Source organism: Vitis vinifera, chromosome 1 (genome assembly GCF_030704535.1).
Source record: "Vitis vinifera cultivar Pinot Noir 40024 chromosome 1, ASM3070453v1".
In the NCBI taxonomy this organism is placed as follows: domain Eukaryota; kingdom Viridiplantae; phylum Streptophyta; class Magnoliopsida; order Vitales; family Vitaceae; genus Vitis; species Vitis vinifera.
The window spans coordinates 12,685,424-12,710,738 of NC_081805.1; the positions used below are offsets into that span (position 1 = coordinate 12,685,424).

The window sequence follows — 25,315 nt, forward strand, 5'->3', positions numbered from 1 at the left end:
TGTTCCAAAGTGTTGAGATAGTTTAGAGGGTGACATGATGGTTGACAAGATACCTTATGTGGAGAACTTGGCGAATCCTTTTACCAAGACATTGACAAGAAGTGTCTTTGTTGGTCACAAGGATAACATGGGTTTCAGATGAGTATCTGTCATGCTTTATAGGCATGATGCTTTGAGGGCTAATGGAAGAATGTTAGGATAGAACCCTTAAAATCATGACATGATGTAATAAATTTGGAATTCATTATTTATTTAATAATTTTCCAGTTTCACTTTTATCTATCCTTAGTCTATGTATTATACTTTATGAGCATTCTTGTTTGCATCTTTTGCATTGTACGTGACTTAGGTGCATTAGGAGTTGCACAAAAGATCCAAGTCATGGGTTCTTTTCAAATAAATGAATTGTTCACAATCAATTCATGGGTTTAGGCAACCCATTAGAGGTTGTAGTGCACTACCTCCTAAATGGAAGGATAACTAGTTTTAGCTATCGGGACAGGATAACCATGGTGAGTGCACTAGTGTGTATGGTTACATATTTGACAAGATCTACAATGAGTCATGACTTAAGGCTATCAAGTAGTCATGACCTCACTAAGCTGTTTCATTGTGTTGTCTCTCAACCTTGAAAGAATATTAATCTTGTGCTAAAGTTAGTCATGATTTTGACCTATGGGTGAAATCATAAGTTGTTCATATATTCCTTATGGATTGGGTCACTGTTGATGGAAATCGGTAGTAATAGGTATTCTCAATAAAGGCACCATGATATCTCTAGGGATTGAGACAGTGTATTCTCTTGGGTGATCCTAATGAGGTGTGTTCATGGAAATTATAGCCATAGTAGTTCCTTAAGTGGAACTTGACATAGGCTCTTTGAGACCTAAAACATGTTAATTGAACAAACGATATGAGGATCTGTAACTCAAGAATAGTAGAGGTAGTCTTGAAAAGTTGATAACTTTCACCTTATTAGACTACGAACACTAGTTCATGGGAAAATTGAACACAATGGATAACAAGTGACGGATCCGAACACTTGGTGTTTCATTGTTATTTACAAAGGATATTGGAGTTCAATTGATTCTCTATAGTGGGATGTTGAATCAAATTTAAAATTGGATTCTAAGGGAGCTAGTATTCCTATGGATCTCAATGGTCCCCGCTTTGAGCTCATATACTTTGTTGGCATGGGTTATGAAGGTCATATTGACTGTACGTTCACTTTTGTGTATGAAACCATTTTGGTAATTATGCAAGGTTGCATAGGGGTAAGCGAACAAAGTCTCTGGATTGGGCTAATTGATTAATTAGTAAACCCTATTGGGTTATTAATCAATTAGAACCCATTTTGGGTTAGATTAAGTGACCTAAACTCATGTGGGCTTAAGTCACTTAAGCCCAATTAGGAATCCTATAAATACCCCGTAGGGGTTAAGGTTTCCATAACTTTTGTCTTCCACCATCTAGAGAGATTGAGAGCCATAACCTCCACTTTCTTTTACTTTTCATCGAAAGTGTGCCAAGATCAAGGTTCGAGTCATCGGGCGGAAGACTTTGGGTTTACGAGGCTTCCACGATTTCGATCTTCATTTTTACCATGTAGATTTGATTCAGGAACATCCAAATCTAAGCTATGGTTTTCGTTAGCACTTTCTAAATTCTTTTAAAATATAAAAATGTTATTTTTCTATTGTGCATAGGATTTAGAAAAAGCCTTGGATAGTTATGCACGTTTCTAACCTGATCTGGACCTGGAAAATGGAGATATTCGGGTTTTTCCCTTCATATAAATGGGTCAAAGGCATGATGCATGCAACCAAATTAGTAAAAGGAGTTGGAGGAATAAATGAACTAGCAAGGCCTCTAAATGACTACTTCTATCCAGCACAAGTGAGGTAGTGGTGCTTATGAAACCAAGCAAACTCTTCATCCAAAAATATGTTTTTCAAAGCATTTTCTTTAACCAAATCTAGCCAAAACAAATCCAACCCACTCATATTTCACTCATACAACTAACTAATATATCATCGAGGTCATAAAAAAATATAGCTTTAAAAACATTTTCCCTTTCCAAACCATCGAAGAAAAAAAAATTAAAATAACCCAATTTCGTCTTTCTACTCATTCAAAAATACTTGTTTAAATAGTTGTGGAAATGAACACTTTCACATTGGAAATTCCAAAAAATAAAATAAGGATATTCAATTGAAATGAACACATTTTACTTGTGAAAATGACACCAAAAAACAAGAATAAAGACAGAAAATAAAATCACAAAAAAAAACAGACAAATCTTTCTCTATTCCACCGATCACCACCTTTCTATACACATTCAAGTCCGATAGTCGGAATCCAACTTTGAAATGCTAGTTGCTGGTAGTCTCCGGCTCTGAAACTACTTTGCTGTCGAAAATCTCCTCTTTCCTACCAATCACGGTTTCTCCCTTGTTAAGGTTTTGTTTGGGTTCATATTTGGTCACTTGTTTCAGGTTGATAGATTATGTCGAAATTAGGAAATTGCAAATTTTTTATGCTTTCTTTGGGGTTGTAAAGATTGATGGGTTGTGGCCTTGAACGAAGGAGAACGCAAAATGGGTTTTTAAAGTTAGGGTTTGGTTGAAGAGAAAAGAAGGATTTGAGGGTAAATCACAATATCTATTTTGTTATTTTTTGGAAAATATTTTTAAAAAAAACCAGTCCATGTGGATTGTCTAGTTGGATGGTGACATGTACATGTGTCATGTCATTAGTTTAAGTGAACAACTAACTAGAAACTTGCTCACGTGGCTTTTCCAAGTAGATAATCCAACTAGAAGTGTTGAGGGCATTTTTGGAAGGCTCTCAAAATAACTATTATAGTGTATGGAAAGACAATTTTTCCTCCCAAATTCCACTGATCTTGAAAAGTAAAAAGTAAAATTCCTAAGAGGGAATTTTTTGCCCCTGATGTATGGTTACATAAATTTCCCTTTGTTTTATTTATGCTTTCCTAAGGGTTACTTAGGTCTAAGAAGTCATTTTATGGTCTCTTCGAGAGTGTGAAGTTTTTAATTGTTTTCTTTATGTTTTCATCCTCTAGGGAATTATATCATTCAAGTCAACAAGTCTACCATACTTCAGGTTTATAATAGTTGCTTATCCTATGAGAATTTAAATTTACCATACTTTAAGTGTGATTTACATTTGTTTGTTGTAGTACTAATTAGTTAGCAACTAGTTACTTATCCTTTAGGGATATCAAATCATATTTGTTTATATCATAACAAAAAGAAAAAAATTTAAGAAATTTCAAGTCATTCTTCTAAAACCACCTTTTCTTCCCCTGATGATAAGAAAATTATCTCATCTGAATGATCATTTGTACAACATGTCATACTATCTTTCAAGTATATGGATAGACTAGTTACTAGGTAAAAACTACTTATTTTATAATATAAGTTCATATGACTTTATAATGAGCTAATGAATCATTGTTTGTCTCGAGGGATCAAGTTGCTCTTATAAGATTCTTCTAAATCTAGCATAACATAAAATTTCATTAGCATAGAATCAAATGCTACTAGTAACATAGTGTGAGCTTTTTTGGGGTATTTTATCATATTTTCATTACCTAATATAGTATTATCATCATTTGTTATCAATGTTGTGCAGTTGATGAAACAAAAGTTTCATCAAAATGACAACCCATAAAACATGTCATAAAAATCTTACCGTATAAGGTTGAAGAAATCTTATCATAGAAGAAAAGTTATAATATAAGTTGATGCATTATAATTTCATATGACTTTACAATGAATTGAAGCATCATTGTTTACCCTAGGGGATCAAATTGGTCTTGCAAGATTTTTCTAAATTTAGCATAATATAAAATGTCACTACATAGAATCAAATGCTATTAGCAATTTAACGTGAGTTTTTTAGGAGTCTTTAATAAGGTTTTCATTACCTGATATAATATTAACATTGTTTGTTATTAATGTTATATAATTGATGAGACAAGAGTATCATCAAAATTACAACCTATAAAACATGTCATAAAAATCTCACACTTATAGGGTTAAAAAAAATCTTATCATGGAGGAAAAATTAAAATCAATTAAAAAACACTAGTAATCAATGATGACTCAATAAGTTGTGTAATAACAATGACAATAAATATAACACAACAAAAAAATATGTAAGAGAGGATTTAAAGTTATATATCTCTCAAAACTTTCACATATTTGATTTCATAAGTGTGGAGTAATTACATGAAATAGTTAAAAATTATTCCATAATTGAACTATTTGTAAATATTGGCTTAATAATTTCTATTCAAATATTATTATGATCTAAATTAATGTGTAAAAAATAATTCAAAGATCAAAATTTAAAGGGAACAGGTCATGATCTTTACATCTTACAATTTGTCCATGCCCCAAAACATTTAATCGAAACACCACAAATCTTTCTAAAAATATATATGCAAAGATATAATAAAATATATTTAAAACAATAATTGAACCTAATGTGATATTAAAATTATTCTTAGATAATAAAATTAATGCATTAATAAGAATATTATACGTGGCAACATGTAATAATTTATATTATTTTATGTAACTCAAAGTTTTCCAAATATGAAAAAAATCCGCATTAGAAGCAAGTTAACGTATAAAATAAAATATGTTAATTATATGATCTCATATATTTCACATATATTCAAATAAAAAAATTATGTAATAAAAAATTTGAAAAATATTTTTAAAAAATTCAATCATAAATCAAATATTTATTTTATAAATGTTTATACTAGTTTCCATATATATAAAAACAAATTCTCTATTTTTTCATCAAATATAATATTAAAATATGCAAAATAGAATTATTATTTTTCTCATATTCATGTCATAAAATCAAAATAAAATTGTTCTATCAATCTCAAATTTCCAAAAGTTTTAAAATATGTAAACATAGATATTCATGTACAAAATCTTATGAAATGTCACATATATTCCCAAGATTTATAAACAATAATACATATTATCAATATTTCAATATTCAAGAAATCTTTCCATATCCCATTAAGTATTTGCAATATTCAACTAAGGAATAACAATTATGTTAATATGTATCTAAAAGGAGATTAGATTTTAAAATCTCTACATATAGATATAATATTTATATTCATTCTTGATAAGCAAGACCCATAAAAAAATAAAAATTAAAAATTAAAAATCAAAATAAATGATATGTTAGAAAAACTAATTTTATCATAGATTTTAAATTTTCAGCACATAAGCTAAACTCTTTTTACATTAGAAGAATCCTTACACATGCTTCTTAGAATATTTACAAATTGAAATTATATACAAACAAATAAAAAAATATTATCCAAAATTTCCATAATATGAATATACATGCTACCCAAATATCAATTTTTTATATAAATAAGAAGCATATTTTAGTCTTATATATCACTCTCAAATATTGGAAAACAAAGATTTTAACTAATCTCAATTGTTATATCATATGGGAAGACTCTCTTGTACATTAAAGATTTAGAATATAAAATATTCCTAAATATCACTTCTAACACAAGAATATTAAGTATAAAAATCATGTCTTCATGTAATCCAAAATTTCATTTCTATATGTAGATATTTCTACTAATTACTTTGTGTAACTTTAAATTATAAGAGTTAAAAAAATTATCAATCACTTGCCTATTTTGTATAACTTGATATGCATAGTATTATATTATAGCTTAGGACAATAAAATATTTTTATATAATTTTATCACAATAGAATGTAAAAATAGTGGTTGCATAACTTTTAGACTATAAAATATTTTTCTTATGACTTGTGATTACATAAATTTTATAAAGTTGTACAAAATTGTTAATTAACAATTTTGTTCTTTATAACTTATGGTTATAAGAAAATACATATTAACAATTTTGACATATCATTTAACTAGTACAAAGAATATTAATATTCTCATTTTATGAATAATAATAATTACATAACTTCTACCTATCTATCATTTAAGTTTATAATAAAATATTTTTTGTATAGTTTCTAGGTATATGAGGTTTAACATTTCTAAATTTACTAATTTTTTTTCTATATAACTTCATGCCATAAATAATTAAAATTTAAGTGATGTAAACATAAAATAATTAGTAAATTATAACAATTATAGAAAAATAAAAATCATATTATAATACACCTTCACCTTTTGGTTATATAACATAGTTCAAAACTATCTTTATAGTTTTTTATTATAAAGTTCTTACTTGATAATTTTGTTTTGTATAACTTTTGGCTATATAATAGAATCGAAAATTATGTCCATAGATTCTGGTAATGAAGTAATTATTAATAGAGATTGTGTCCACAAACTTCTGTTTATAAAAAATTCTCTATACATAGCTTTGGGTTATTAGAAAATTAAAATATTTATGATTATAAATTTTTAAGTTGATTATATAAAATATGACTTACATAACTTCTTAATAAGCAATAAAGTAAATAAAAATTATTATAATAAAAGTGAAATACAATGACATACTACCCTTTATATATTTTTCAAAATAAAAGTGTTTGAAGAAAATAAAATTACACATGTAGAATTTCGTAAAACTCTTGCAAAGTTAGTAAAACAATAGGAAGATAATGCAAACAAAATATTTATTAAAATTGAAATATTATGAGGTACAATCTTTTATTGTAAAGTCTCTTTTTCTAAAATTTTTTTTTTTTATCATTTTCTTGAAAGAAATCACTTCTATTTATAGGTGAAGATATATAATTTGAATTTCAAATTCCTAGATTTTTGTTGCTGATTTAGTTCATTTTTTGTCTATGAGGTTTTACCAACAAGATAATAATAATAATAATATTTTTCTTATTATTATTTATTTTATATTTAGAGATTAATTCTTTTTCAGTAAACTTATCTATAAGAGGACATTATTTTTATTTATTCACTTATCCATTTATTTATAAATTTTGAAAACCAAATTAATGGTAATTTAATCAGCTAAAATTTTTATATCTACAAGATACATATAAAATTTTTTATAGATAAATTCTTTTCTTTTTTCTAAATTAAGAGAGAAGAAAAAAAAAATGATACCCTTAGTTGTTAGGTTTGCTAAGGGTAATATCAACATGGTGGAAGTATAAATATAGTAACAACGGTGTGCAATTATAAATATTTATAACAAATTTACTTTTATTAAATTAAATATATAACAAAAAAATATTTTCAATTTAAAAACATGGGTGGATACACATTGCATATTTAGTTTTTATAATTAGTAATAAAGGGTAAGGAGAAAACAAATTTAGGAAGTGGCGGATTTTATAGCAGGGATATATTAGTAATTTAACGGCATTTGGATATTAGAGAATGAAACCCTAGAATCGAAGGCATAACCGTCTCAAGCAAAGATATATAGGGCCGCACCCCAAACTCAATTTTTGCTGAAGAGGCTTCCCACTACTCAACTCAACAATACAAGAGCTCCTAATAATCATCCCAGGTAAATCTACTCAGATCCATCTCCCACCACACCATCTCGCTTTCACAAATTTCTCAAAGTTTGTTGCTTTCCTCGCAATTTATGCGTAATGTTTAGCTACTTGTATGAGCGTCCATTAGGGGTTTTCTCTTTCCTGTATGCAAAATTTTGTGTCTTTTGCCCCCTTTTCTGACTTTGGGTGTTTTCTTGATGTGGGTTTTCTCGGAAGATTTGGGTGTTTCTAAATTTCAATGCTAATGCAATCAATTTTGTATTTATGGTTTTGGATTAATTTTATGGTGGTCTTCAATATGGATAAACTATGAGTGTACGGGGAATCTGTGATCTAGCAATCAGATACTATGAAGTACCCACTAATTTAATGCTAGAAAGGGTTTCATGAACAATGGTATATTTTCCAACCTCTAATATATTTTATTCTGTCTGAGGAATCATATGAGCATCATTGAATTTGATTTCAATCAAGTATTAATAATTCCTTTGGCTTCAGACTCTGTTTGGACTGCAGAATGCACCAGCGAAAGAGGAAAAAAAATAGAGCAGGAATGGAGCCAATGTCTTTTATTTGGTTTACCATGGAAAATATGACGAAGTCAAAGTCAATAAAAATCACTTTATTATGAATAAATTCTTCATTATTTGTGTCAGAGTGCAAAGAAGACAAATAAATTTGGAGAAGCATGTGAGAAAGTTTTAATAATTAATTAAATTTTTTGTATTCTCTTTGAATTTTCTTTCATCCTCTTTCTTCTTTATTTTCTTTACTTGATGAACCCTAAGTAGCAGATGGTAATAGTATGATACGCAACAGACCACCTCATTGTTTGACATCCTCACTTATTTCCAATATTTCATTGTTTGATGTCATAACTTATTTCCAATGGTGATTTTTAATGTCTAATGATAGTTTAGGATATTTTGAAGTTGCAATAGAATTTTCTGCTTTGCAGTAACTGCAATTGCTTATTACTTTGAGGTGCAGATACTCAACAAGGGAAAAGATATCCTTACTAATGGCGGGCCAGAGAAATGACTATGGCAAGAGATCCCATTCTCAGTCTGACTATGGTGGTAATGGCGGAAGTAAGAGAAGAAACCCTGGAGATGACAAGGAGCAGCATGGTATTGGGGTAGAAGATACTGTATACCGTTACCTGTGCCCTGTGAGAAAGATTGGAAGCATCATTGGTAGGGGTGGAGACATTGCAAAACAACTAAGATCTGAAACTAAATCAAACATTAGGATTGGGGAAACTATGCCAGGCTGTGAGGAACGTGTTGTCACCATCTATAGTTCAAGTGAGGAAACTAATCCATTTGGTGATACCGGTGAGCTTGTTTCACCTGCACAAGATGCTCTCTTCAGGGTGCATGATAGGATTGTTGCTGGTGAGCTGCCTGCTGATGAGGAACCTGAAGAGGCACAGCAAGTTACTGTTCGGATGCTTGTGCCTTCTGATCAGATTGGTTGTGTTATTGGGAAAGGTGGGCAAGTGATTCAGAATATACGCAGTGAAACTCGTGCTCAGATTCGCATTCTAAAAGATGAACATCTGCCACCTTGTGCCCTTAGTTCTGATGAGCTTCTGCAGGTAAGATACAACATTTTTTTATTTATTTCATTTGAACTTTTTTCTGTTCATATTTTAGTTCTGTATTTATTTATATATTTCTTTACATATGTTACTAAAGGATTAATATCTTTCACATATTAAAGCTTTTTCCGAAGAAAAATGTTGAATGTTTAGACTAGCCAAAAGGATTCTGTTGCTCTTTTTAGCATTTTTCTTTTTGGATTAAAAAAAAAGCAATCTGTTATGCAATAACCTTTGCTTATTACTACTTGTTATCAAGTGACAAATTTAAGGTGTCTTTTTTTTTTTTTTTTGCTTTTTAATTTACATTGATATTATATTTGCATACCTTGATGTAGTTGGAGCTTAACTGGCTTGCTTAGCTTCTAAGATTTTGGTGCTGTAATGGCCCTTTTGGCATAACTTTCCAGTGGTTTGGAAGTGCTTAATGACTGTCAAAGTGCTTTGCACTGTTTGATTGACCATTAAAACACTTTTAATCAAAATTTTGGGGCTTAAAATTTTTTTCCAGCAAATCTTTTGAGATGCTTTTGTAGAAGAAGTTAGATGGAGGTTCTTCTATATTACTGCTACTGCTATTACTATTACATATGGAATAAAAGCCTCTTCTCTGAATAATGATTTTTCTAGAAGCTATGGCTGTACCAAATGGCTGAGTCCGTCAAACAATATCAGTTTAATACTGAACCATCCATTTTTCTCGCATTATTTGGATTACAAGTACAGGTTTTGATATCTCATAATATATTAAAGAGTGTCTAGTTGTACATCAGTCAGTTGAGCATAATGAAGCGTTTAGAATATTTTTCATTTCTCAACTTGTGTTAGTTGAGTTCTGTCCTTCCACATTTATCTATCTTTCTTGAGAGTCCATCAACAGATTTTGAATTGCCTATATATATTAGAGGGCTTTTTTCATGTATATTTTTGCTGCTATGAAATGTCAATTGGTTCTAATAGGCCTTTGGAAATGTTTTTTGGGCTCTCACTTCTCAGATAATTGGGGACGCATCAGTTGTGAGAAAGGCTCTTCATCAACTAGCATCTCGCCTTCATGAGAATCCATCACGATCCCAGCACCTGCTGTTGTCTTCTTCCCCCAACATGTATCAATCTGGTGGTACGTTCATGACTCCAAATATTGATGCCCCACTTGTGGGTGTTGCTCCATTGATGGGTTCTTATGGGGGTTACAAAGGTGATACAGGAGATTGGTCGCACTCTTATTACTCTGCTCGGAGGGATGAATCTTCTGCAAAGGAATTCTCTCTTCGTTTGGTTTGTCCAACTGGAAATATTGGAGGTGTGATTGGCAAAGGTGGCGGTATTATCAAACAAATCAGACAGGAATCTGGGGCTTCCATTAAAGTTGATAGTTCAAGTGCTGAAGGAGATGATTGTATTATTTTTATATCAGCAAAGGAGGTGAGCATCTGTTCTTCTTCTTCTTCTTTGTCCCTTTTTTAAAATTGATTTTTGTATGTATAAAGCAATGCAGATGAAATGCTGTGATGCATATGAATTCCTAAACTAAAGTGCAATTTCAGTTCTTCGAAGATCCATCTCCAACCATTGATGCAGCACTGCGGTTGCAACCACGATGCAGTGAGAAAGCTGAAAGGGAATCTAGTGATTCTGTGGTCACTACCCGTCTACTCGTTCCAAGCTCACGGATTGGATGCCTTATTGGTAAAGGTGGGGCCATCATTTCTGAGATGAGGAGTGTTACAAGAGCAAACATCCGCATTCTATCAAAGGAAAATCTTCCCAAGGTTGCATCTGAAGATGATGAGATGGTGCAGGTAAGATTACAATCTTGGATTCTATATGTTAGCTCCAGGAATACATTTGTTTTCTTGTCTATTGCATCTTATTTTATAACTTTTATGTGTTTTCAAGTTGATCCAAACTATTCCTTGTACCTTTTGATGCTGACCAGATCACTGGAGAGCTAAATGTTGCTAGCAATGCCCTTTTACAAGTGACATTGCGGTTAAAAGCTAATTTATTTGAAAGGGAGGGTGCAATAGCTGCAATTCCACCAACCCTTCCCTACCTTCCCATGTCAGACATGTCAGATGGTTCAAAATATGGAAGCCGTGATAGTCAACCGCGTGAACGTGGGTTTTCTTCTTATTCAGGTGGATATGGTTCTAGTGATTTGGCCCCAAGTGACAGATATGGGAGCTATGGTGGTTCACAGGTGATCTTATACATATAGATTCAAATTTTCTCCTATTGCAATTGGAAGTGATGACTATTGTTCCAGTCATTTTTTCTCTTCTTGATGGATGTCATTTAACACATTTAGTGGTCCATGCAACTTGTGGAGGACTATCCAATGCTTATTTAATTAAATCAGCTACCATTTCACTTTGTTCCTTATTTTTTCTCCTTCTAAGTGAAGCTTCTGTCATTTTCATTTTGCAGAGTGGTGGTGGGAATGGTTATGGAGCATATAGTGGCTATTCTTCCAGTCGATCGGGTAGCACTGGGTAATATTCTCTTTTCTTGTTGGAGCTGGAAACTTTTCCTTCCAACTTTCTTTTTTTAATTTTTTAATTTTTTATTGTAGACATCTATCACATGATCTTTGTCTTGTTTTGTTTTGTTTTTCCCCTTCTCTTTTTTATTTTCGCATTTGTTAATCACATCCGGGTCCTGATTTTAGCTTCTGTCACCAGGTTATCTAGTCAGGGCCGTGTTTCCCATGGGAAACATCATGGTTATTAGAGTCACAGATCCTAGGGCCTGCAGGTAGATAATCATCTTAATTTTCATTCTTGTCCTTTTGATTTTAATAAAAAAGTTGCCTTGGATTATGTTAGTCATTATAAGGTTGCGATAATTTGCTGTAGGTATCTCAACCTAGGCAGCCATCCTATATAAGAATGCTAATGCACCTTTTTCCCTTTGTTGCCTTCCCCCTCCCATCAAAACAGCTGTGATCTACGAAGCCTGAAGCCAGCCTATTGCCCAGTGCCCTTTTTCGATGAAGCCTCCTGCCTAGACCAGAAGATCAGATGAACAGGGTTTGACAAATTTATGATCCACCTTGGCCCACCTTTGAAGCTTTGTTTAGGGTGACCAACATTATCTGGCAATGCAATTTTCAATTCAATGATATATGGCCTTTACACCAAGTATACCAAGTTCTATATTGTGTGCTCCCAATGCTTTTATGTAGCCAGCATTATTAATGTGTCATCATAATAATATTTCCTATTTGTAAAACTTGAGATATGTGTCCATGACTATTTCGGCCTTGCTTACTTTATGAGGATATTGAAGTGTCAGTTTTGTCTTTCCTTTTGTGAGCTGGTCAATCTCCTGGATTTTGTTCCATTGTATGTTCTGTTGCATGCTTGCTTGCAGTTATTGCAGCTTGTTAAGCTTTCATTCAATTGGGACTGCACAAGCTTTATCATGTTCCCCTTTAGACTTTGTATTGTGTTTGGATATGGCTAATATTGGTGTTTAGTTAGTAAATATGGACATGGGTTGCAATTAATAATGCAAAAAGTCCTAAAATTGCAAATTGCTTTAAAGGCAGGTATATTGGTCTTATGGTGTATGTTCAGGTTAGTTTTGGAGGCCATGCATTGAAGGCAAAATCATAGTTGGTGCCAGGAATTACCTAGTAGGAGGTTACCATGTGCAAATCATTTTCAAGGGTGATTCTTTGTGCTCAAGATCACTGTTGGATATCATTGAGAGATTATTGACATGGTAAAGAATCTGAAGATGCTATCAATTCAAGTGGTAGGTTTGACCTCAGTACCAAAACTTCATATTCCTGTTCATGTATTGCCTTGAGTGAATGCAATTTTCAGTCCTTTATGCAATGATGGCAGGTCTTTTGAATCCTTGCTTCCCTTGGCATTAGAAGCAGGTGAGTTTTTCTATGGCTGGTTATGTCTGAAGTTGAGTAAGGTTTCAAAACCTGAAATGGTCATTGACCAAGAAATGTGGATCTTTTTGGCAACTAAGAGAGAAGGCAACCAAAAGAAAAAAAAAGCATGAAAAAGGAAAAATGAGAAGAATATCTGGAGGTATGTCCCAAAAGGGAACTTGTAAGGAGAAATAAAACTCAGCACTGATGCAATATACCACCTGCAAGGTAAGATAAAAAGCAAAGGAGAAAAAGGAAGGAAAATTTAGAGGTGTGTCCAAAAATGAAACTTACATAGAGAAGGAAATTTGATGGTTTCAGACCCAATGAGTTAAAAACAACAAATTGCAGATGGTTAATTATTTTTTTCTTTTACCTAATTTTCTTAATATTGGTACAGAAACCGGGAAGAGTGACCATTTTTTTTTTCATGGAACAAACCAAAACAAAGAACTAAAATACAAACTAGCAAAATCAGTATAGCATTTGATGTTTGCTTGCATGAATGTGAACCTCAAATTAAGTGTTATAATAATCTCAAAACTGGGAAAAATAATGAGGAAAAATGTTTTTAAATGTGATCTCTTCGAATAATGTTTATATAAAAGTTGTTCTGATATTTCTGTATTTGTAACCTTGTAATAGTTTGTTATTTTTTCTTCTGAAACTTGGTTTTCTTGGCACCTGTTGGCCGTGCCAATTCATAGTTGAATGGACTTTCAAAAGTGACATTACAGTCTAGAAAAACAAGAATCTCTGGATCAAATGGTTCCTTAGTAGAGTTTCCCAGAAAAGGATGATGTATATGCAATTTTCAACTGGAAAAGAAAAAGAGAAAGGAAATAGTAGATTATGGGTAGTGCAATCCTTGGTTGTGAGGGGAGGGAAGACCTTACCTTTGAAGAGGGATTAAAACTCCATGGTGCATTATGGAGTTCAGATTTGGCAGTTAAAGTGTAAAATGTGTCAGCCAAATAACTGCATCTGCTTCGGTCGTTATTGTTGTCACGATCATCCTCATCATCCGGCAATGGAGCAGGACTGGTTGAAGTTCTGTATTTTGTGTGGTTTCAACCATCTGATTTCTTGGTTTGTCATTTGGCCTAGTGTTAATTGACCTATTGCATGGGTTTTGATCTGATCCATTGTAGAGAAGCGGCATTCGGCTGACTGGTTTAATCAGACACTGTTAATGATTCAAACATTGATGTAATTGGGATTGGGATGAACATGATCGACTATCTTATCTGCTAAGTATTTGTTCTTGGTGTTATTAATATTGTTTTCATTATTAATTTTTTTAATCAGACATTATTTATTTTCTCCTCTTTTCTTTATATGACTGTTCTTTTATTTGTTTATCTTATTTTTGGTTCTGTGTATGCACTCCTCTCTACTTTTCTCATATTTCCTCTGTTCCATTCCTGTTTGTGTTTTAGATAACAGTCCCCTCATGATATATATATTTTTTTGTTTTGGTAGTATATCTTTGTCTTTTTTCTCCCATTGCTTTTACCGTATGGCAGCTCATCTCCTTGAAATGCATTTTTTTTTTCCTGATATATTATGGTGATTTTGGGCTTAAAGAAACTGAGTGCTTCACAGCTTTAAGGGGGATCTATTGATTTTTGACCTTGGAGTGTAGGAACCATGAGACAATGTGTTTGACTGCTAGTTAAACCAGTTAATAGGAGTCCATTTGTGGTTGTATTCTTCAGTTTTTTGACTTTTTTGCTACAGTTAAATTTGGTTTGTCAGTGGGCATCATCCTTTTGCCTGTTTAATCAGCATCAGATGCTAGGTGGCCTGCACCAAATTTTAAATGTAATGGATAGTTGAATAAGTTTGAGTCCAACTTTTTGATATTTGGGAGATGCAATAAACTATTAGCTGCTGTTGTAAATTGTGCTCTGTCAAGAGTTCCTGTGGAAATAATGAGGTTCTAAAGGACTCCCTTGTTACATTCCCTTCTATCAGGATGGATTCCAACACTGTGACTAGCGGTACCTCCGTGGAATCTCATAACATGATTTATCTGCAGGGGAGCTGTTGTTTTGTCATCTAAGCCATGGAGAGGCTATTTACCAGTTGTTATCATTTGCTTTTTGTTGGCTTTTATGGTTTGGCATATTCCTTTTATTCAACAACCCCCTAATCCCCCTCCTAGCCTCAAATGGAAAAGCAACAGCTTTATTCCATGCTCTTTCCACCATGGAATGTAGCATCTTATGCATATTAGATGGGCTAGTGGGGGGGTGGTTGTGTGCGCAATCATCAGGAACCACTATTGTGTTTATTTGAGAACAATAGCGGTTTAAGGATGAAGACCGACTCTGCTGTCCTAACCATCCATTTTATAAAGGATGTCAAAGCATATATTGACAACACTGTTTGAAAAGTTGTAAATTTTCACTTGCCTCCCTCAGGTTTAAGCTAAGTAAGCTTACTCACAATGAATTTGAAATTTCTTCCAATGTTTTCTTATTTTAAATTAAATAAGGAGTGAGTGAAAATAGCAAATAAGACGAGAAAATGAGGTGTTTGATAAAATTTTAAATTTATGATAGTGAGGTGTATTTAGTTGGCATGTTGAGGAAAGAGAATGAAATTAATCATAAATTAATATTGAAACTTAAAATTTAAAATAACTTAAATAATAAATCAAAATAAATAAACTTTTCTAAATCCCCCTTAATATCCCTTTCCTCCATTGTTTTGTTTTGTTTTTATTTTTATTGAATGGTGGATAAATATATTAACTTAAGCATAATTTAGCTGAAAATCATCTTAAATTATAAACATTATATTTTACATACCACCACATTTGATAAAACTTGATATAGAAAACCTTAAATTAAGTCATGCTTAAGTTACGAGTCTTACGACTTAAAATTAGTTGTTTAATACTTGCTTTAAAAAACAAGTGACAACCACGGTGGATGAGTGACATGGAAATGAGGATACCTACCTGAAAAAGTTGTGCTCCGTCACCACCAAGCACGAAAAATGCCATTTGATCATCATATAAGGAAGAATAAAAAACACTTATTTGCAATCTAAGTTAGGAGTCATAACTTCCATTATGTATAATTATAAACGGCTTCTCCTTCCCTCTCTCTCTCTCGCAGGATTTGGTTAGTTATATTTGTTACATATTGTAGAAGCCCCATCTCTCAGCAGCTTTATAATTGGTTAATAGTTGTTATAACAGGTACAAAATTTGCTACATTTAGCTTATTCATGTGAGCATAGAATACAGGCCCCATCATTAAGTGCTCATCCAGTTGATTATATGATAATATGTCCTCACACACGCAGACTATTCATTGCACTTCTTGTCCCCAGAAGTTGTGCCATTCTCATTGCTGCCCTCTAATGCGCAGCTCTGATCCTCACAGCTTGGATCGTTATCATTGCCAGCATCTGCAGTGAGAACACAAAAAGGGGAAAAGCCTGATAACACACGAGAAAAATTAAATGATGCTTCTGGGAATATCAATTGCATGTACCTTCACCATCATCAGGTGGAGCATAAGCTGAGCGCCTTGATCGAACTTGTTGGTGAGGTGTGGGCTGACAATTATAATATGGGAAAGAAAAAGGAGAAATGAGATGTACAAAAATTAATATGCATGTAACATCTGTGTCTCCAGGAAATTAGTACTGTAGTTCTGGCTGTCTTGCCATATCCATTATCAAAGAGAAATGATTTCAGGTGAATCACTTTCATGCAAAGGCATTACGAAAAGCACTAAGAGGGGTGATTTGGTTTTATATACATACACTACTAACAGAGGCAGCACAGATGTCCTAAAAGATTCAGCATTATCAATTTGAGCATGCTGTTAAATTTGAAGCTTATTCAAAGGAAGCTCTCTCCTTGCCATAGTGAATCATTAGACAAAAAACTAACCTAGGGGCTCATGACCCCAATGTTATTACATACAAAAATTTGCTTAAGTGGGGACTCATCATTCAGCACTGGAGAGATTTCCAAACACCCACCCCTGCACCCCCAAAAAGGTAAAAAAAAAAAAAGAAGGAAGAACATATATAGGGCTATCTGACTCTGACTCACACAAAAATAGATTTCTTTGTGTTGTCACCAGTAATGAGTGAATATATTAATGATTATTCAGTTAGTAAGAGGAAGGATTCCAGCCAAGTGTACTTTGTGTAGGAGGAAGGGACAAGGAGTCGGTGAGTATCTTTTCACTCAGAAATTATGGTCTATGATTTTAGTTCTGTTTGCTGTTACTTGGGATCTGCTACACTTGAAAGATCTGCTATCAAGCTGCATGGAATGTTTGCAGGGAAAATGAGGAAAAGGGTTTTGCTGACTGCAACTCTTTGTGTGACTTGGTGATATCGCAAGAGGCTGGAAAAAGGGAATGTTTGATAGTATACTTCACGTCTTGAAGCTAAATGACACTAATTTGAGATCCTTGTTTGCATGGCCAGCAAGGCTATTACTCTAGGAGTTTGATGTTTGCAATTTTGTAAAATTTTGGCCTGTTCTTTATAAGTGTGGTTTGTCCTCCAAACGTGTTTAGGTTGTGTCTTCGATTCCTAGTTTAAAAAAGAAAAGGTTCACTACCCAATCCCAGCTTTTGTGCATAGGGTGAAAAATGAGCAAGACACAGAACACTGGCTTTTGCATGAGGTGGACTGCTTTTTATTTTAAAGAATCCAAGCTTTTGTTATAAGAGAACAATTAAAACTTATCATTTGAAAAACTCAAGTACCTGCAATTTTGGGCGGAGTGCCTCAAGTGGTCCTTTGGGCTTTGCTCCTTGCTGCAGGAAAATCAAGGCAGTAGGCCAAGGCATTAAGCATTTAAACTTGGGGTTGCCACTCCAGAACAGTCTTCAAAGAGTAATGAATGATGATCATCAACAGCTAGGTTAGAGTACATAGAAAATCAAATACATACCTTTCCCAATGCCCAATCAGCTGAATCAAAAAAGGCTCGTTCATGATCCTGTCAGTGAATGGAACTTGTTTTAGGTGAACTCTTCCTTGAAATAATTGAACTTAGATATTAGCATTGAGAAAAAGGGAAGATGTAGTTACCTTGGATATCAATGGAGGCTTCTTTGGTAATATTCCTCCATACTTTTTCTTGATCACCTCCTCCTGCAGAACACAAAATTGTACAAGATACTAGATCAGAACTGACAATATAACAACTATAATAGGATGGAACAATGTTCTCGGAAACTTCACTCTGCCAGATTTTTTGACATGTATGTAAGACATGTTGCTTATGAATGACTGATATTCTATGTAACCATCATTTAAGCCAACTTGGTAAATTCCATTTCAGGCTCTTCATATATAAAAACTAATGCTCTAACTCAAGGAATTTTCCTTTTTCCACCCATAAGTTGATGACAGATTTGCAATGAAGCGTATTCTGTTATATATATGTATATGGATAGATATATAGATAAATAGATAAATAAATAGATAGATATACCTCCTGCTGGGTTGAGGGCATGGGGTTTTCCTCATTTTCATCCAAATGCTTTGAGTCTTCAGCATGTAGGTCACTGTCAACTTGATCTTTGAGGATACCATCATTAAGATCTTGCTCTTTCACATCCTCGATATCAGTGCCTGACATGGGTGTTCCTTGAACACCTAACCTGCACAGAAGAATCAATCATTTCACATCAGTGATGGAAACTTTTATTACCACTTGGATATGGAAAACTAAGGTTTATTCTGTGGATGTATGTGTGTGTGTGTGTGTGCGTGTGTGTGGGGTGGGGGGAGGAGAGAGAGATTTATTACCACTCATGTATAAGAAACTAAGGTTTATAACAAGTGATTTCCTTTACAATCTTGTGTTAGAGATGGAGTATCCAAATTGGAGGCAAAGAATTTTTGGACTAAGTTATCATAAGGGAGAGAGACGGGAATCATCTGATCCAGATAATTTTTGCCGGACTAGATTATCAGAAGGGAGAGAAAATGGGGGAATTATCTAATCCCCATAATTCTTGGTAGACTAAATTATCAAAATCATTTCTGAAAATAACACGGATCTCTTTAAGGTTTGGTGCTAACACTCACCTCTATATATATTCTAAAAAGACAAAAAATTTAGAATTGTGATTACTAAGATATAGTTAACGAAGATGGCCCTGAATGACTTTGCCCAAAGCATCAGTGCAGTTGGATAAGTGGTTTACATCTACCGGAGAATAACTACCACCAATGTGTTCCATATAAGAGATCTTCAATTTTAAATCCTATCACGATTAAAAGAAATTGGACCATTGAATTTCAAACCTTTCCCGGCCACCTTCCTTCACCTCATATTTACAGGAAACAGACAAACTCAAACGGTCCAAAATCCTCCAACCATGCCCTTTCTTTCTCATGTGGTGCATAGACATCTGAGGTTAACCCGTTAATTTTTTGGAATGATCTTTGTGCAAGTGCACATACAACCATTACTCATAGTATTTTTCAAACATTACAGGAAAGATAGAAATACTATGTCTTTTATGGGGAAGTGAGCATGGTAAATATAAAACTTGGATAAAAGACAGATGTTTGCGGAAATCTACATGGAGGATTCAATTACGACCACATGGATCATCTATGTTCATGGTCATATTACATGCCTATTTATGGAGAGTGCTATGTCAACCATTTATATGCATTGAACACCAGCACCTCTCTACTCCCATACTAAATGTAAGCCATTTTGGGAAGACCTGAACCTTCTCGAAACAGTCCAAATTCTTTAGTTATATTTATGTGCGTGTTTGAAATCCATATGGGATGCAAACACGTAGATTGTAAAAAATTGAAACGGAAAGATGATATAGTGGCAATTAAGCATTGCTTGACATGATGACCCAATATAGGCTCCATTTGCCCTTCCCAAAGACATTCCAAATTCTTTAGTAATATGTGTTAGTGTGGGTGTACGAAGTGTGTATTTGTGAAATCCATATGTGGCACAACATAAAGATTGTAAAAAACCCAAAATAGGAATATGATATGGTGGAAATGGTGGTAATTAAGTATTGCCTGACATGATGACTTGTAGGAGGCTCCTTCTGCCTCTTCCAAAGACATTCCAAATTCTTTAGTTATATGCAAATGTGTGCGTGTGTATATTAGAGCAATCCATGTGTGATACAACATAGAGATTGTAAACAATTCAAAATGGGAAGATGATATAGTGGACGTTTAGTATTGGCTGGCATGAAGACCTTATTACAAGCTTCTAACTATAATTTTAAAATGAGCAAGGTGCACCTAAGGTGCAAAAGTCTCTTATGACTTAGGCACAATGTGCAACACAAGGCGCGCACTAGAGCAAGTGAAATGCTACTTATGATGCATATCAATTTTATAAAGTATGATCTAAAGTCTAATCCAATCAACAAAAAATTTAAGACATCAACATTTAAAAGAAGCATTCAACTAAAAAGTAATGAAATTGTATAAATTTCAATACATAGTTAGAAATGTCAAGAATAAAAGTGTTTTAAAAGGGACAAGTAAAGTAAACTACGTGTGGTTCTCCAACAAGGCGCACTCCTTGGCAAGTGAGATGCTACAATTTGGGAGTGGCTGTAACTTGAGCCTCAGCGCACTTAAAGCACGCCTTTCACAACTATGCTCCAAACAAAAACTTCCTAGGGAAAACTAAATCAATCTCTGGGAAGAGTAGTTCAGCCAAACAATAACATGTATCATGCATCACTTGTTGAGAAAAAAACAAACAATTCAGAGGACATATATAAACATCTAAAACTTCAAATTGCTGAAATCTATTCAGATTCCACCATATAATGATAAAAATCAGTTTATTAAGCTTTATAAGTAAAAATTTTATTACAATCTCAACTTCTCATAGTGAAATGGAGAGCAATCTTTGTAAACAGTTGACACCAAAGTGGAAAGATATATAAATTTCAAGCCGATACATCCAAAATTGATTAACTGCATGGTCCGAAGTCATTGTTTTATCATAGCAGGGTATCTAATAACCTTGTATAGTCCATGCTAGTCATATCTAATAACCTTGTATAGTCCATGCTTGTCATATCTATATCTGAAAATGTATTACTAAGTGCAATTGCTTCTTCTAATTAAAGAAAAGCACCCATTAGTAGATGGAAGTGGGGAGGCAAGCATCTTTAATTGCATCATTACTAAATGAAACTTTCATGTTTCCTCAAGATTAGACCAAGCTAATTAAACAACCATCTCCATCTCACTACCACAACCCATGTCCTTCCTGCCCTTACTTACTCATCCTAAACATTTCAACACACACCACTTCATCCCCACCATCTCAGTTGGGTTTCCTCACCACCACCACCTACACAAACATCCATCAATTTCCAACTATGTCAAACATGATATAGACACCAAAATATTCATTCCTAATTTTATCATTAGGGAAAAAAAAAGTAATTTTAGTGAAACAATTTCAGTTGAGCGCAAATGAAAACAATCATCATTATAACTTTTGTTTTTTTCAACTGAAAAAGTCATGAAATTACTAAAATTAAACTCAGATATTTCAGAAAACCAGAATTTTTAGTTTAATTTTTTTTTAAAAAAAACACTCGTTAAAATTTGGCCAAAAAAAAGGGATGAGTTGGGACCAAAATGGGCAAGAATACATCCAAGAATGCATCACTCATACAAATTCAGGTGTTCTCCATGCATGTCAATGTTCGATCGAAGTTCAAGAACGATAAGTGGTCCCACATCTACAACTAATTTTCATCTTGAATTTGATTATGAATTGGAGAAGAAGATGAAGTTGGAGCGGCTACCTGATCGTAGATCCGGCGACAAAGTGGCGGAGAAGTTGGGGATTCCGATACGTAGAGCAACGCCGACAGCGCTTAACCAAACGCCAGCTACCAATAAAAATTAAAGTAGTGGGCTCAATTCTGGCGGAATTTACGGCAGCCTTACAGAGATGGGCTAGTCCTTGTGCGATAGGCCCAAGATCTAGAAAATATTCTCATATGATAAAACTATTATACATATATTTAAATTATTTTATTTTTGCTATAATAGAGAGAAATAAATAAAATAAATTTGCAGAAACCTATAAAAATAATTTATTCAATTTAAATCTATTTTATTTTTTTATTTATTTTTTATTTTCTTCTATTTTTTCTCTCTATTTTTTTTTAGCATTTTCTCTCAAATTTTCCCCGAACTAAATATAACCTTAAAAAATCATTTATAATTAATTTAAAAATAATATGTTTTTTTTCTTCCAAAAGTCATTTTTTAGTTATATATCTAATGATGAAAAATATTTTTAATTTTTTTTGTTTATATTTAAAAACTGATTTTTGATGAAAACATTTTAATGGGAGAGTGAGATGACCCTAATTGAGATGGAACACCAATAAAATTGAGTGATTGATCAATTTTTTGTTTGGGGAAAAAAATTGATGTATCATACTTGCAATAGGAGGTGATAGCACAATCCACGGCCAAAGGGTGAAGGGAGGAATTATTTGCCATTCTTGAAAGAAGCAAAATAGAAAATGTGAAACCATATTGGAAAAGGAGGCAAGTGGGCTGCCTAATTTAGAATGCCTGAAAAGGACGCGAAGACAATGGGTGGATAAGATTAATTGAGTATTGACGAATGACGAAAGCTGTGGTGCAAAGGTATGGGCAGCCCAGTGAGTCCATAACCATAACCATACCCACCACGTCCCACTGTCTGATGGATTGATGCTCCAAAAGTGGCGAGCGTAGCCCTTATCCTCTTCTTCTCCACAAGTACAAGCATGGACATGGCATAAAAAGGGAGAGGGACGTGGATGAGGACACATCTGATGTAGGAAACCTAACCGCAAATTCATGCTCTGGTTGCTAATATCGACAAATCACGCAACCATAGGGGTCGGTTGCGTAGACTTGTAGGAGCGATGCAATTCTAAAATGTACGTCATATCCAATAATCATGATGCCCTCATCCCCCTAGCTCTTTTATTCCATTGGCGGAGGACACAGATGCATGAGATGAGTGCTCCGAACTCAATCCTCAGGCAAACATGGCATCAAGGAGGAAGTTGTAGACAATAATTCAACCCCAATAAATTATCTTCTTAAGTAAACAAAACTACAAATCCAACCGTCTCTTTCCTCATACCCTATTTTTACCTCCCTTACCTGCAAAAAAAAAAATATTTCTTTTGAGTCTCTTCTCGAGGACATTGGATACAGTTTGCTTTATACCTAACCCATCTACATATACATGGTTGGATAGACAGTTTTGCTTTAGCATTATTCATCTAAGACCTTGCATGTGGGGACGAGATATTATGGTGCAGCCAAGGATGACTTGCCGAAAATAATTTGCTCGATCGTTAATGTGCTTCTCCAGTTTCTATTGCAATTTATGCATAGGGCAATATATATATCCTTTATAGCTTGTTAATTCAGATATTGACTGAGGAATCAATAATGGGCAAGTTGTGTTTGGCTACATGTTTATCTCATATTCACATGTTAGATCTGTGGATGATGAGAATTAAAATGGAGGCAATGCTGAAGATGGTGGAGACTTGGCAATGCATGTGAGTCTTGTCTAATCACTTATTCTCTATTTTAAAGCATTCATGAGGCTCTAGCTAATATATTTTTTTTTTTGGTAAGGTTCAATAGGTAGGATTTGATAATGTGAAGCACTGTTTATGGCAGGATGTTTCTAGCTCTATACCAGGGTTCAAAATCTCGATCGAGACCGGTACGACTCGGCCGAGTCATATCCGCCTCGACCATGGCCGGTACCGGACCGATACCCGAGTTGGAGTAGAAATTGTGGAGAAGATCAGATGAGAGGATCAAAACCCACGAAAATGAAAAATAAATCCTGCATCTTGGAGTTGTCGGCGAGGTCGAAGAAGCACGCCTGCTTGTTCGGATCGCCCAAGTTCCTGCCGGAGATGGAACTGAGCAACATCAAGAGCAGAGTCGCCGGACTGCTGTTATCATCGATGTTCAGCAATGCCGCCACCGTCGCCCACCATTCAGGCCCAGCTTGGCCTTGCCGAACCCGTTCGCGGTGTTAGAGGCCTGGCGTCAGGCGTGACGCAGCCCCGGACCTCGTGCCTGCTCGCGCCCCAATCGCCTGCACCACCTGCGACTCACCCAGTCGCGCTAGGAGCTCAGCCATTGACGCCGCCCTCTCAATGAAATGGGTATCTTTGATGACCGAGGGTTATGGGTATCTGTGATGAGGATTTAGGTTTTAAATAATATGTTTTTATTTTTTAATTAGATTATGAGTATTTGGTGGGGATATGGGTATTAAATAATTTGATAAAAATTATAATGATGAAAAATAAATAATAAATAATAGACTTATATCAAATAAATAAGAAATACAAATTAAAATTAATGAATATATTTTATAAGAAAAATTATATTTATTTTTTTAAAGATGAATTATGGTTTTATTTTTTTTAATAATTGAAAATATTTTTTAAAAAATTCAAAATATTTAATTTAAATAATTTTTTATTAAAAAAATTTACTTTTTATTATTTTCATCTTCAATAAGAAATATTTATCATCAAGTGATTAAATTAAAATATTTTTAAAGATTTTTAATATTATTATAAATCATCCCAAAAATATGTTTTTATTATAATTTGAATAATTTTAATATAATAAAAGTTTATTTTATTAATTTTTTACTCTACTTATTTGTATTTAATTTTTTAATAATTTTCATAATTTTTTAAAATTATTTTGAGCTCTTAAATTAGAATTTTTTGCATATCGCCCGATACCGATCCGAGATACCGATACCGATGTGCCTCAGGACCTCCCGAGTCAATGACCGATACCGCGACTTTGAACTATGCTCTATACCTCTTGCCTTGGGTCTGTCCCTGGATCAGCTACTGAGAAGTTCCTACTAACAATACTTCAAGAGTGGCTGAATAATTCTTAATTCAAAATGCATTATCTTTGGCAACAATTTTCAAATTAGGACCTTACATTTTTATGGCATCAATTGCAACACTTTTAAGCTCCTTCCTTTGCAACACCAAAACCACTTCTGTGCTACACTGTTCATTACCACATTCGATCGGCTATCTTTACATACATATCTCACTAATTGCTGATTTTTGCTTTTAGAATTCTGTTGTCATTAGTACAAGTTTTTTTTTTCATCTACGACACTACCTTTTCTTCTAGACGTACGTGATTTAGATCAGAGGATGCGCTTTTGTTTTTTAATTTCTATTTTTAATTAAAACTGCTTGGCCAAGGAG

At 33.6% G+C, this 25,315-nt stretch overlaps 2 protein-coding genes, 1 long non-coding RNA gene and 1 other non-coding gene across 11 annotated transcripts; 3 read left to right on the plus strand and 1 right to left on the minus strand.

Annotated features, from left to right (window-relative positions):
- Positions 1-7,388: 7,388 nt before the first annotated feature.
- On the plus strand, positions 7,389-14,359 carry LOC100265365 (KH domain-containing protein HEN4). 8 transcript variants are annotated; one of them, XM_002272251.5, is made up of 9 exons: positions 7,389-7,535; positions 8,518-9,127; positions 10,127-10,250; positions 10,338-10,555; positions 10,678-10,932; positions 11,070-11,333; positions 11,561-11,625; positions 11,815-11,887; positions 12,073-12,438. In XM_002272251.5, the coding sequence occupies exons 2-8, from the start codon at positions 8,549-8,551 to the stop codon at positions 11,861-11,863; spliced, it is 1,554 nt and encodes a 517-aa protein (XP_002272287.2). In that variant the 5' UTR covers positions 7,389-7,535; positions 8,518-8,548; the 3' UTR covers positions 11,864-11,887; positions 12,073-12,438. The 8 variants fall into 8 exon arrangements, 6 of the variants coding, with proteins under 6 accessions (XP_002272287.2, XP_010651896.1, XP_059596748.1 ...); XR_009466925.1 differs by lacking the exons at positions 11,815-11,887; positions 12,073-12,438 and adding exons at positions 12,712-12,892; positions 12,985-14,359 and having other exon boundaries at positions 7,393-7,535; XM_059740765.1 differs by having other exon boundaries at positions 7,393-7,535; positions 11,989-12,438.
- A 1,818-nt stretch (positions 14,360-16,177) lies between these two features.
- LOC100262011 (uncharacterized) lies at positions 16,178-22,020 on the minus strand. Its single transcript, XM_002272097.4, has 8 exons — positions 21,836-22,020; positions 20,560-20,631; positions 18,502-18,670; positions 18,096-18,158; positions 17,956-18,003; positions 17,768-17,818; positions 16,532-16,595; positions 16,178-16,445 (listed from the first exon to the last, which is right to left on the minus strand). Exons 3-8 carry the CDS (start codon positions 18,646-18,648, stop codon positions 16,342-16,344), a joined length of 477 nt encoding a protein of 158 aa, XP_002272133.1. The 5' UTR covers positions 18,649-18,670; positions 20,560-20,631; positions 21,836-22,020; the 3' UTR covers positions 16,178-16,341.
- Positions 22,021-22,786: 766 nt separating this feature from the next.
- On the plus strand, positions 22,787-23,862 carry LOC132254641 (uncharacterized). The gene is made up of 2 exons (XR_009466926.1): positions 22,787-23,608; positions 23,733-23,862. It is a non-coding gene; the product is annotated as an uncharacterized LOC132254641 (long non-coding RNA).
- MIR169F (microRNA MIR169f) lies at positions 23,348-23,531 on the plus strand. Its single transcript, NR_127772.1, has one exon. It is a non-coding gene; the product is annotated as a microRNA MIR169f (primary transcript).
- Positions 23,863-25,315: the final 1,453 nt, after the last annotated feature.